At 38.1% G+C, this 13,583-nt stretch overlaps 1 protein-coding gene across 1 annotated transcript in view; it reads right to left on the bottom strand.

The window, feature by feature from the left end:
- LOC140117065 (uncharacterized) overlaps positions 1-13,583 on the bottom strand; it is a 71,616-nt gene that overhangs the window by 31,805 nt on the left and 26,228 nt on the right. Inside the window, exons 5-9 of the mRNA XM_072133494.1 lie at positions 11,720-11,821; positions 10,653-10,876; positions 7,488-7,642; positions 6,922-7,167; positions 4,916-5,072 (exon numbers count right to left, since the gene is read on the bottom strand). Of these exons, the coding sequence (XP_071989595.1) occupies positions 4,916-5,072; positions 6,922-7,167; positions 7,488-7,642; positions 10,653-10,876; positions 11,720-11,821 (884 nt within the window). The remainder of the gene's footprint in view (positions 1-4,915; positions 5,073-6,921; positions 7,168-7,487; positions 7,643-10,652; positions 10,877-11,719; positions 11,822-13,583) is intronic.

Here is a 13,583-nt window from a genome sequence, read left to right as displayed (position 1 = left end):
CTGTGACCTCTATGGTTACCACTACTGGATGGATGATCAGACAAAACTATCGGTTCATAGGCCATTTTCAAAACTCTGGGCAACATAGCCAAAATGGAGAAACATAAGTCAATTCTTGATAGTTATTCTTGATAGTTTTATGTGAACTACTCATACAAGAATAAACTCTCCTGTTTCCGTATTTCTCTCTCCATACATCTAACCACTCCAATTCCTTACTAAGCTCTGCAAGGCATGATGTCCTACCAATATTATCATACTCTTTACCCTCTAAGGTTATTCTGCCCAACCCTCTGGTATCCCAAATAGATAACTAAATGGAGGGTGTATACATGTTTGATATTTCATATCATTGCAGGTGCACCATTTATATTTCATATAGCACTATATAGAAAACAAAAACAAATTTACAAGGTACTATGCATTATATATACATATTGGGATGCATCATGCTGAGGACAAATTACATTAGCTCATATACTCACTTCGAAGAGAGGGTTGTCCCATGTTTGAGTCCTTCTGGGGGGGTTTTCTCTATCGACAAGTAAGCCCGTCGATGGAGTAAGCCCAGCAAGAGTGAGACTTGCTGTGACCTGCAGTCCCCGCCACATTGTAAGTGCGCATGCGCATCGGGCATAATGTTTCCAGCGGGAAGTGACAATGATACGGAATAAATGTTTCTGCACTCCACCAATTTTTAATGACTCAATGGTGATATAGCAGTTAATTTGTATTTTCATTTGGTACATTTGGTCCCTGTAATAACAGAGTCCTTTGTGATGTATGAAACCTCCTTTCTGTATACATGTATATATATAATGAATAGCTATGGGAGTACATATACTATCGTGGATGTTTTTTCTTCTTTTTCTGTTTTAAGATTGGTGTATTTTAAAATGTCTTTTGGGGTTAATTTGGGCGGACACCCGATATACGTGGTTTACGTCATCCAGTTATTTCTATACATGCCACAAGCAAAGACTTAATCTGCAGAGGGAACTACTCCCATTTGGTGAACTGTCTGCTTTCAAACTCTCCCACGCAAACTATATCCACTCTCTATGCTATTTTGCCTTAAAATTGGGCAAGAATTAGTGGGAAAGAAAAATATATTTGACTCTTGAAGCTGAGGACTGTCACTTTCAACCAAAAAACCAATTTCTAAATTTTAACCCGCTGGTACATGGTGCAATCAAGGCTGCATCCTTTTCACAGCAGACACTTATTTGTGGTGTTGAGGCTCTGGAGGCACCGTGACCGACATTTGGTGGGGTTGCTTGATTGTCCAGACATTCAAAAAATGGGTGAACCTAGTTAAAGTTTCCAATCTCCCGCTAGATAACTCCCCAGCAGCTATTTTACTTTTCCCAAAGTTCTCATTGATTGGATTTATGCTGATTGATGCACATACAATCATACCTAGGGCCGGATTTCTCAAAAGTATTAGTTTGCCTTTTGAGCGTGCAGGGTGTGCCAAATTATTGGATACTGGTACACTGTCTTCGATAATCTGGTGCACACTGCACTGTTCAGGAAATGTGCATGATTTATTTTTGGTGCACTATTAACATACAGCGTGCGACACAATTCTGTTGAATCGCTGTATTAAATGTGTCACAAACTCTGACTAAGCAATAAATGCCCCTTTTGGGGCATATTTTTTCTGTCTTGTTGACAGAGTGCAGCCATGACACAAGACTAGCGCAAACACTTCTTAAATACATGTGCATGTAGTTAGCCAATGTACAAAGTCAGACAGAAAATTGGCACAGCCAGTTTAATAGATCTAGGCCTTAGACACTGGAAATTTAGTGACCAGTGAGGACATCCACAGCTATACCTTCCATAAGTACAGTGGGTACGGAAATTTTTAACTTTTTTTTTCATTTCAGCCAATTGGTTACAAAATCTTGGTAAAAAGTTATTTTACGTTATGTTAGTTATATTATTTTTAGTATATTAATATATATTAAAATATACCATTTTGACATGATGTAGATATTTTTGCTAATTTATTAAAGCGTAACTGTAAAGTTACTTTACAAAATAGTTTTAGCACATCTGAAGAGAGCTTTTGGCAACAATTCCAACAATGCCTGTATCATGCTTCTGGCTACTTCCTAGCCTGAGATATAGGGATAATAGATATATGAGGCTATCTGTAAAACCCTCTTAGCTTTTCCTGAAGTGGACTTCCTGGTTGTGACATCAGCTATGGCAATGACGCCAAAGCATTGATGGCATTCTCATGAACGTGCACAAAGAGCTCAGCCAATCAGGACACAGAATCAGTGTTGTTGCTTGCACAGAGATTTAGTGCAGAGCAAGGCAGGAAAGAAAGAGCACTGGACCTCTGCAGTAATCTACTACATCACAAAGAAATAATATATTAAAACATGTCCAACTACACCATAAAACACCTACATAGGAATAAGAAGATGAATACATGGCAGCACAGTATGTGTACACACACACACATATATATATATATTTATATACCGTATATATACACACGAGTATGAGCCGACCCATGCATAGCCGAGGTACCTAATTTTATGACAAAAAACTAGGAAATTCTATTGACTTTATAGCCAGCCAACGCATACCCCCAGTATATAGCTAGCCAGCCCATGCTCCCCGCTTGTGTCACTTGAGTCCAATTTTTTTATAGACTTTGATATTTTTAGAGCCAAGTTAGATTTTTTTCTGCACATTTTTGTGCTAGAAAGCTTGGTTTAGGCTTGAGTGTATAAAGTTTATATAAATACACACACACACACACACACACTGTAACCTCTCCAGAAGGCTACCCCTTTTAACACTGATTTTTATTATTCTTTTGCCATTATACTCTAAGCAAGTTGCCTCCTATCTACACACCACCACTTTCCTTTGCAAAGAGATCTGCTCAAATAGGTTTCACTGTACATACACTGATCTGAGAACTATTCATTAGAATTGATGGGGAGCCTGAACTTTTATTTGTGCATTCAAACTTTCATATATACACATTTGTACTATATTTAAACTTTCAAAAGTCAAACAGCTCTGCTACATACCATTCCAGGTATGTAATTGGATGACCTGAAGTCCTGTAGCTTTTCACATGTGCCAGGACTCATATTCTCCTGCTAGCATGCATGTGGAGCGTGCATGTGCTAGTCACCCTTCCCAACGACATCCTAGCTATGGATTTGCATAGCAACCAACCAAGCAAAGACAACCAGAGGGATGAGGTAACTGCTAGCTGGCCAATTAATCAGTCTGTTAATTTTCTCTGCGCGGAGCAGACACAGCAGGACAGAAGATGGCCGGTGGTCACATGTCCTGCACCTGCTTGGACAGGTCATGTAATAACCACTTTTTGGCTGTAGTCAGTTGGTTGCAGTGCATCCAGTATGGCCAGTGTTGGGGTGAGATGTCATCTGAGGCAGTTACACACATTATCACTATGGTAACTGAGAAGGGGTTACTGATAACTAAAGGATCATGGGACCAGTGGCAAACATCTTGGTGATAACTCCGCCTTCTTTAGAAAGCCCATAACATTTTGTTAATCATAAAATCAAACTATTGAAGCTCCATTTTGAGACTAATGACATTGCGTTTTGATATTAATTTATGCAATATTAATTTATTTATAGCATTATGGATTTTTGTACCAGACGGTCATATCCCCAGAATAAGCATTACAATTTGATAACTTTCATCGGCAAACCCCTTTTAAGGACACCTGTAAGGGAGATTCCTTTAAGTGGGTGGTTTTGTGTCTCAAATTGAGCTTTAGGTAGTACTTCTGTGACTGCTATTAAAAAAATACTTTTATATTTATCTTGGACTGCGCAGTCAACAGTGAAGCTTGCATACTACACCCCAGCTTTATTGGGCATGTGCTGTAAGTGCTTGTGCAATTAAGCCAAGGTGTACTGCTCTGGGTTAATTGAATTACTGCACGGGGGCGAGCAACAGAGATTGGTCCGATAGATAAGTTTAAATGTTTATTTTTTTATAATAGTGGGCACAGAGGGACTAGCTAAACAAAGATTTGGGACACTAATATAAATTAATAAGGACCTGTGGGTAGTTTAGTTTCCTAAATTGCTGTGACAGGTCCCCTTTAACATTCAAGTTCCAATCACTAATACGTGTAACAGAACTGACATTCGGCTTATGTGCATAGAAATCTGCCATAGAGATATATCAGGATCTTTCAGTTTAAGTTTTCATGATTTAAGATGTTCTTATCACATAAACTGCAATCAGTTGATATCTGCCATAGTGTCACAAGCATTTCATGTCTCACCACAATGGATTGAGCTAAGGGGCCGCTATCCAGTGCTGGGTGATCCGATTTCCTATTGAGAGGGGTGGGTTAAGAGCAACACCCCACCCCCACCCCCCTTCTCCACTCAGGCATGTGCTTCACCTGGTTTTCGGCCGTGGTGAAACACGCAGTGGTGTGCACTTAATATTTCTCAGTGTGTGACAAGTGTTAATAACTGGTCTAAAATAGGACCAATCCCATAAGGCAAAGGATTTGAGGCTAAAAAAAAATCTGCTTTCAATCTAACTGATGAATAATAATTTGATCATTTGGATTTTTAGCTACACCTGATACTTCTTCTTCTATTTGCATAACCTTAAAGGAACACCCCAGTCCTGTATATTAACTGTATTTATTTGTTATGGCCATATAATAATAAAAGTTTGTCTGTAATCCCCAGGCAGGTCTTGGTTTGTGAGGCTTATGAGTACATTTGTTGGTCCTTCTCAGGAACTATATATTTAAATATGTACACTATGGTCATACTCTACCCACTGGACTTATGAACCCAAGTATTCCAAGATTTAAACCCTTTCAGGCTTTACAGCTGTCATGAAAGGTTGCATTAAAATTAGTATTCAAGTTACTTACCTCTTCACCTTCACTTGTTTTGTTGCATAGCCTCACATCACAAAAAAAATACACTTCAGAATATTCTTGGAATAGAAATGTGCTAGTTTGGATTCTAACTTCAGTAGAATTTCCATTCTCTAATATTGTAGTCACGGTATCATCATATGTGGAATAGCTGTTAATGCAGATCACATTAAATAATTCATAAATAAATGACCTCAATTAGGGGCAGATTTATCAAGATTTGTGCCAGCGCTAGATGTTAGCCCCGCCCCTCGGACTGCATCAAATATATCTGTTGGCTCTGGTCCCGTCTGCCATCGAAATCCACTATGGCCTGCACCTGGAACTGACGTAGACTATAGCTGGTGCGCTGGTGTGGGCAACATAGTCCCCCTCTCCACTCACGTTTAGTAGAGAGTTAATTAGCTGCAATTCCTGGCAAACAGCCAGGATTCAGGCGTACAAGCCATGATAAAACATCCACATAATGTATTGAGAAGCCGGAAAATTTCAGATGCAATACTAAGGGCCCCAATCATTCCATTTTTATGGCTTTCACTTCGTGTCCAACATACACATCCCATTTATTGTTAGGGTTAATTTGATCACATTTACAAAATGTATGTATAGTTTTTATTATGTTTTAAATTATTATTACAAGTTTCCCATTGACACATTTTCTTACTTCTTTGAAAAAAATGAAAAAAAAAATGTTTTGGTTATGTTTTAATACTTTTTAAAAAAATCTAACCTTTTGAGAAAAAAAATGGGGTTGCCATATTCGTCTAACAATTCACCTGTAAATATAAACGTGTAATATAAACTCTATTGACAGTAGGAAGATAAAGTCATTTCAATTAAACAAAATGATTACTTTTAAATCAAAAGGCTCTTGTAAAAAGGGGGCCTTCCTGAAATCCACTTAGGGGGACCACCAAAGGATTATATTACATTTATTACTATGAATGTACCTGTTTATGTATAATTGTTCCTTTGAAAAGGAAAGGAGACTGTAGTACTAACTTGGTAATCACTGAGTCTTGGCAACTCAGTGGTGAAAGCTAGTGCATATTAATGACCATCTAAGTCCTATAATATATAGTGCCTCTACAATGATCCTCCCATTTAAGGTAAGTGTACTTTTTCAATAGAAGATCTGTTTTATTTTCATGCATGCCTAGTTGAGCCTATTCATTTCAACTGCCCAATATCAGGGATCAGGTTTGGCTTTTTTTTTTCTACTTACAAAATTTGTACTGTACTAATATTTAGTAATGGTGCTGGTGCATATACAACATTGTATATGAGCCTTTTTATTTAATTAGCAGTACAAATATTATTAAAACATGTAAAAATATGTGTAACCATTATTAGGCTCTCCAGGGTTATTGTCCAGACCTTGGATGTCTGAATGATCATACAATATACTTCAATACAACTGCCAGCGATTAACTACTGTGTACACATTATCTCTGTCATCTATCTATCTATCTTTCTGTCAGAGAGGAGAGGGGGCGGGATGACATGTGAACGTTCAATCCATCTTCAGGACAGTGAGTATGGGGAGGGCATAGCAATGGCCATCTGAGGGATAAGAGGCTGATAGCAGATGGAATGCTACTTTATAGAAGTGCAAGGAGCAAGATTTGGGTAACTAATCCAATTGCAGAATGGTTTTAAGTTGCATGCCCTACAACATATTCATTTTTTAACAATGACGGTTACTCTTTAAATAAAGCAAATCATGTACCTTTAATTTTAGACTAGTAATAGCCAAGATTATGTTCTCTAGATGTTATGTAAAAATGTGTTTTATGCATACATTTTTGGCCAGGGTCCGCTTTTCTATTTTGGGGGTCTTAAAAAAGTAATGTTCAGGGCCCTCTTAATGCTAAGATCAGCGTCCTGTCATGTTGCAGCCCCGTTCTGCATCCTTCTATTTCACTCAGTTTTATTTCTTAACTTGTGCCATAATAAGGGAATACAATCTACCAATGATAAACACAAATAATTTCACTTACCCTCCGCTTACAAACACAACATTCGTAGGGTCATCTGGGTTATTTGTAGGAGTTGCCAAGCACTTCTCTGCTCTTAAAGTGAACAACTTTGCATTCATATTACCAGAAAACAATCCCAAAAAAACACTTGATCCAACTTTTACTTCTTCATTAACTTGGATTGGAACAGTGAATGTTGCATCTGAATAAGCAGCCAGAGTGATTGTGTATGATTCACTTTCAACTTGTGTGGGTAGAACAATTGTGCTGTAAAAATAAAATAAGGTAATTTTTTAAATATTTTGTGTATAATATACTGTATACCCTTTACTAAAACTTTATCTCTTCCATACAATTAACATTTAACTCTAGAAAAAGAGGTTAAATACTGCTTGACAAAAAATGAAATATTATATTACAGGTTAATGCTCCTGTAAAGAGAATTGGGTATTGTCCACAGATATTGATATATCAGGAAATATGATTATTTATGGTGGGATCTGACAATATCAATTGTATGACCAAACGTACTTGGAGGAAGTTCATGTACAAACTCTACTTGAGTGTTCCACATATAATAATCTCACCTGAAAATAGGGTTTAGAGAGAAATTCAGGCTGGTCTGCATAGTCAGATTGTATTCACATGTAAAATTGTATAGAAGTGGATTTTTGGCAATGAGTGGTCCAGAATTTGCATCGATATGTAGGGTATTAATGAAATAGATTTTGTTGGAAGCATTCTGTGTAAGAAAATAATAATTTAGCAATTGAATTGAATTCACCTTTTTTGCAGTGACATTTATATGTTCATTTAGCTAGAATACAGATAAAACTTGCATTCTCATTTCCTATTTTAGTGATGAAAGTACCCGAGAAAGTGAGTGTTTGAACCTACACTCGACTAAACCCAGTTTGGCAATGAACACTGAGATGAACTCGGTTCCCCTCCAGTTACAATGACGATTGGTGTCGACACAAATCACGAGTGTTATATATTTAAATGCCACTGGCAAAGCCATTGTGCATCGCCATTTTTGGGAGGATTATCACTCCCAAAGAGGTCATTCTGACTGAAGTTTGGGTCCATGATTAGATCCACTCAACACTATCCTTTTTCAGGATCTAGGTAGCAGCCGATGTGAGCAAGATAAATATTTTCCTTTGCCTCACACAACTTTTGATCATACCCAATAGCACTTTGCAGTAGATTACATGATCCATTTATGCACTTACAAGAGTCAGGTTCATTTCCTGATAAATTCTGCTTAGTTTATAGTAAAAGAAACAGAAAAAAAAAAGAGAAAGAATGCTCGAAAGAGTACAGGCTGTAGCTGCCACCTCACCACATACTGCTGGCAAGGAGCCAGGTACGGTAATGTAAAATAAACTATTATAAAAACTATTGAAATGATACCGAATGCTTACAAAGGCATTTTAAAAATCAGCATAGTATAGGCTATCGGAACTTTTCACCAGCTAAAATGAAATTCCTTTTAAGTGTACTACCTTGCTTTCATACAAATTAAAGGAGAGAGACAAAATTGCATTGCCATCTATTCAAACAAAGCAGTGAGATACTTGTTCTTGAGATGAGTTGCCTTAAAATGTAACCGTCAGCAAAAAAAAACAACAACTAAAAAACATAATTCTGCTCCAGGTGTTCATGGGAATCATTCCTCAAAGTATTTTGCCTCTTTTAGTAACTTTTTGGCCCAGAGCAACCAGGGTTTCCAGCTCTCAAAAATACTCTGCTGATGACCAATGAAACCATCTCATATCATATGATATCATATCTATCCTATCTATCTATGTATCTATCTGTCTATCTATCTAGCTCATATCTGTCTATCTATATCCTATCTATCTAATATCTATCTAGCTCATATCTAGTCATCAATCTATCTATCTATCTAACACTTCAGCACAGCACATGATGGGACAGCTTGAACACTTGGAGAGTCTCTACTGCCATTTCCTGCTGTGGAGGGATTGTGATCAATCTGCAGCTTGTGTCTATGTGGATTATTTGTTTATATACAAGTGAGGGAGAGATAAGTGTAGTTGTTTGGTGATTACATTAGTTAGGGCTTCTGTCAGCACATGACTGCTGGTGCACTGAGCCACAAGGTAAACAGCTCAGAGCAGGGAGAAGAGAAAGGAGAGAGAAAGAGGGGTCTGTGTCTCCCTCCATAGTCAGCTCCTCAGTGAAGACAGAATGTGCCTATCAACAGCTATTTGAGAGATCATTGATATCAGGGGAAAGTCTGCAGAACTGTAATTTTGTTACTGTTACGAATCATTATCATAGTCACAGTGAATCCCCAGCTACCAGTAGTGATTCCTCCCCATTAGCCACAGTGCTTGCCTCCAGTAGCCAGACAAAAAGATAAAATAAAACATACTTACCTGGTTCCTCTCTCTCTTTCCCTCTCCGTGTCTTTAACCCGGCAACGGCGGATGTGTTGTGACACGCTGTCTGCTGTCACAAAGACCATGAGCATCGAGAGCAGGGGGCCAGTGGGGATGCTGGGGTATGGAGTTGTTGGGCTGGGAGCAGGCACTCTACACGTGGTGGTAGGGCCGTTCAACTCTCAAATGCTTTCTTAATTATTACAAGAAGTGTTGATAAAGCGCTGTAACAATCATTTATAGATAGCTACAGCTTAACGACTGCACACTCTTTTCCCTTGCTTCCTGGTACTTATCTGTCATGTGAGGGCAGGAGAGGAAGCTAAACACTATGCATACATTGAAGAGAATTTATGAAGTTTGATGTACAGGTAGTCCCTGGGTTACGTACAAGATAGGTTCCATAGGTTTGTTCTTAAGTTGAATTTGTATAATTCAAACTATATATTTTAAAATTGTAGATCCAGACAAAAAAAATTTTCCCCAGTGACAATTGTAGTTTCAACATTTTTTGCTGTAATTGTATCAAGGATTGTAAGTCTGTAAGTCTGTAAGTCGGGTGTTCTTGAATAGGGGACTGCCTATATTTACTCCAGTCTTAATATATCCACTGGAGGCAAGTGTCTCCGTCTTTCTTAAAGGACATCTACCACCGGTAAATCTTATGTTTGCAAATCTTGCAGTCTCAAGAAGTAGAGGTACCGCACATGTACGAGATTTGTAGACAGCCGGTTGACATCATCGGCTGTCTGCAGCACTTGCCGGACGTTCAAAGGATGAATTTTTATGAAGGGGGCATACATAATTTATAAGCGGATGGAGCCAGGAGGCCATCGGCTGACTTAGGCTTGGACGCCTCTGGCTTATTAGCATATTTTCAAGAACATAAGAAAATCAGTGCAAGTTAACCATAAGGTAACGACCATGACATAGGTGACAATTTAACACCAGTAAATCTGGTGGTAGATGTCCTTTAAACATTGCTCAATTAAAATCTACACTAGTCACTGGGACAAAATATTGCAGATCTGCCCTGAATACCACCCGGTTTATTTTTTTTAATTTATTTTTTTTTCTTGCATAAAGGTTATAAAATGTTCTGAATTAAATAATGCACAATTTGTACACCAGTTTTCTGGTACAACAACATTCCCCCTTTGTGGTTATCCTTAGTTATTAATGAATAGGACTAAGGGAGAAGCATAGGAAAGCATTTTTATCAACTTGACAACCTGCTTTTCTAATAATATGTTAGATCAATAGTACATAGTGCCCCACAAGCCACAGCATTATTTAAATGATTTTTTAAAGGATATAAAAAGGGAAAGCTAATATGCAAACCTGATAAATAGTGTTTCCACACCATCCTATGGCAGCTTTTACTTGAATACTTTCTACTCGAATATTGTTGATTTCTTCTGGATATGTAAATGTGCACAGATAAGAGTCATCAAGAATGTGAAAGGTGCTGTAGTTGTACCCAAGTTGCTTAAGTTGGCACTGACTGAGAGAAGCTATCATTACACCACCATCACAATTCACTGCAGGTTGCAAATCTGAAGTCTCTGTAGACAGGACATACATATTATAAGTAGTTATTGCCCAAGAACAGAAGAGAAACATTTAAGTTCTGGTAAATAGATGGACAGACTTAAGTTATTTCCTGAAAAGTAGCAGAAACTTTTTTCCTGGTCCTGGGCAGCCCTTTTCTTTACCTGCATAATTGCAGAAGCAGAGAAGGGCTATAAATATAACAAATTCTTCCCTGCAAAGCCACGTGTGTAGGAGGGTCAGACTACCAGGTCCTTCATGAATTCTGCTGAGGCCACTGCTGGGTGTAGACCCTTTCCTCACTGAGAACAACTTTTGAGGTCTCCCGAGTGGGTCTATAACTCTTGTTTTTTTGTGAAATGGCTGTTCCACAATTGGATTCATGGAGGTCAAACAATAAAGTGAGCCCTACACTCCAGCTGCTCAAAGGTTCTGTCGGTGTGCCTCTGCATATCCTAGGTGATTTGGGGCAACTAGGACACAGTCCCATCCTACGTAAAAGTAAAAACACAAACAGCACAACAAATAAGTGAGGTCGCCAGGTAACAACAGAGGCAGCGCAGGGTTGTGAGAATATCTAATCATGTCATGTTTATTCCTTTCCTTTCGTGGGAGAGGGAGTGATTTAAACTTTATTTTTTCTTACCATTTCTTTTTGTACTATTTTTTTAGGGTCTCTCATACAATATACTGCAATACAACTGTGTATTGCCAATATAATGTAACTTCAAAGATGGAACCCTATCAACATTAAACAAAATCTAGACAACAAAAGTAGACAACATTTGTTGTTTGACATTAAAAATGTTATAGCCCATTTTAATAGCCATGGACTTGCAAAGACCAATAAGACTTACTTATTTCTGTATATATTGTGTCATTGCAAACACAAGTTGGAACACCGTTTAAATGCACACAATTCTCATCACTAAAACAACCTGGATTACACAAAGGTACATCTGCAAGGAAAAAAAATATTTAATTTACAGATTATAGGACAGTTTTATTGAAGCACAAATGTAGTGTCCATTACCTAGTAGTGTAGGGCTACATGTCAGATATGTTTTTTTTGTGACATCACATTATACAATTTGCACATTTGTACTGTGACATTACTGAATGTTTTACCATTCCTGACCAAGAAACACATCTTAGATGAAGTGGTACAATCTTCAATCAAAGAATCTTTGTAAATGTTTTAAAATTATATAAGCCAAATTTCTATTTGAATTTAGTAGTGTTCAATTTAACCCCTTAGTGTCCAAGCTCATTATGATAAATTTATTTTAAAAAAAAGGCTATTTTTCAAAATTCTAAAATGTTCAGTTTTTCAAACTGATAGTCTTACTATCCAAATTATTTACTAATTATTATTTACCATATCTCATCTCTGCGTTGGCATAATTTTTGAAGTGTCATTTGGTTTTATTACAATGCTTGGAAGGTTACAAATTGAACAGCGTTTTCTCAAATTTTCAAGAAAAGTTGAAAATTGAAAAAAGTTGAAAATCACCTCATTCTAATAAGATTACCCATCAAATTATTCAAAACAGCACATATCAAACTTGTTAACCATTTAAAGGGAACCTACCACCACGAATCTACCTATAAAGGTAGATCGGGTGGTAGGTGGATGTATGGGACGTGAGGATAGCCCTTTTTAGAGCTAATCCTCACGTCCCCGCTAGCCTAGCATAAACTTTATTGCCCTAATATGTTAATTTAATTAAGCGGCTACTGGGGCGTGGAGTAGCCGGACACGAGGCTACACGGCGCGGCTACTCCATGCCCCAGTAGCTGCTTTCCCCCGCCTACCCTGTGATCTTCGGCGCGCAGCTCCTGGCAGCTGCGCGCCCTCGTCCGAGAAGCCGGAGTTCTGCGCATGCGCAGTAACTCCGGCCTCGTTCCCGAGATCGCGCATCTTCTCGGACGAGGGCGCGCAGCTGCCAGGAGCTGCGCGCCGAAGATCACAGGGTAGGCGGGGGAAAGCAGCTACTGGGGCGTGGAGTAGCCCATACATCCACCTACCACCGGATCTACCTTTATAGGTAGATTCGTGGTGGTAGGTGCCCTTTAAGTTTTTTACTGAAATTATAACAAAATGAGGGTTTTATTTGAAATTTTCTTATTTTGATATTAATACGTTCATTTAACCCTACAATTTGCCCACTTAAGCTGAATAAAAGTAGAAAATGCATCTACAAGTATATTGTGCAGTTTCTTCCAAGTAAGGGGACACCCCATATGAGGATGTAACCCACTGTTTGGGCACATGGTGGGGCACAGAAGGGAAGGAGAACTTTCTAGCTTTTGTAGGGCAGATTTTAATTTCCTCTTTCAGGTCTCTGAGGTGCCTGAAACCCATTCCCATAAAAGATTTGGGGGTTGCAAAATGGCAAAAAAATGGTGGCAATTATGACATTTGGGTGCATTTTTCCGTTACAGGATTAACCGCTGGGAAGAACCGTATTTATATTTTTATGAACTAGGTATTTTGGGATGTGGTGATACCTATATGTTGTAATTTTTTACCTTTTTACACTTTTAATTTATTATTACTTATTTTTTGTGTTTTTTGCAGTTTTTTCTATTAATACTATATTGTGACATAAAAAAATGCTGGATATTTGTCTTTATTTTGGATGTAAGAGATTATGTCTCTGTTGATGATAGATGCGTTATCATGAAGTAGAGAGTAAAGCAGGATCTAACATGTTTACT

This window comes from Engystomops pustulosus, chromosome 2, assembly GCF_040894005.1.
Source record: "Engystomops pustulosus chromosome 2, aEngPut4.maternal, whole genome shotgun sequence".
In the NCBI taxonomy this organism is placed as follows: Eukaryota; Metazoa; Chordata; class Amphibia; order Anura; family Leptodactylidae; genus Engystomops; species Engystomops pustulosus.
The sequence above is the reverse complement of the archived record's forward strand: the minus strand, read 5'-3'. Positions and strand labels throughout refer to the sequence as shown.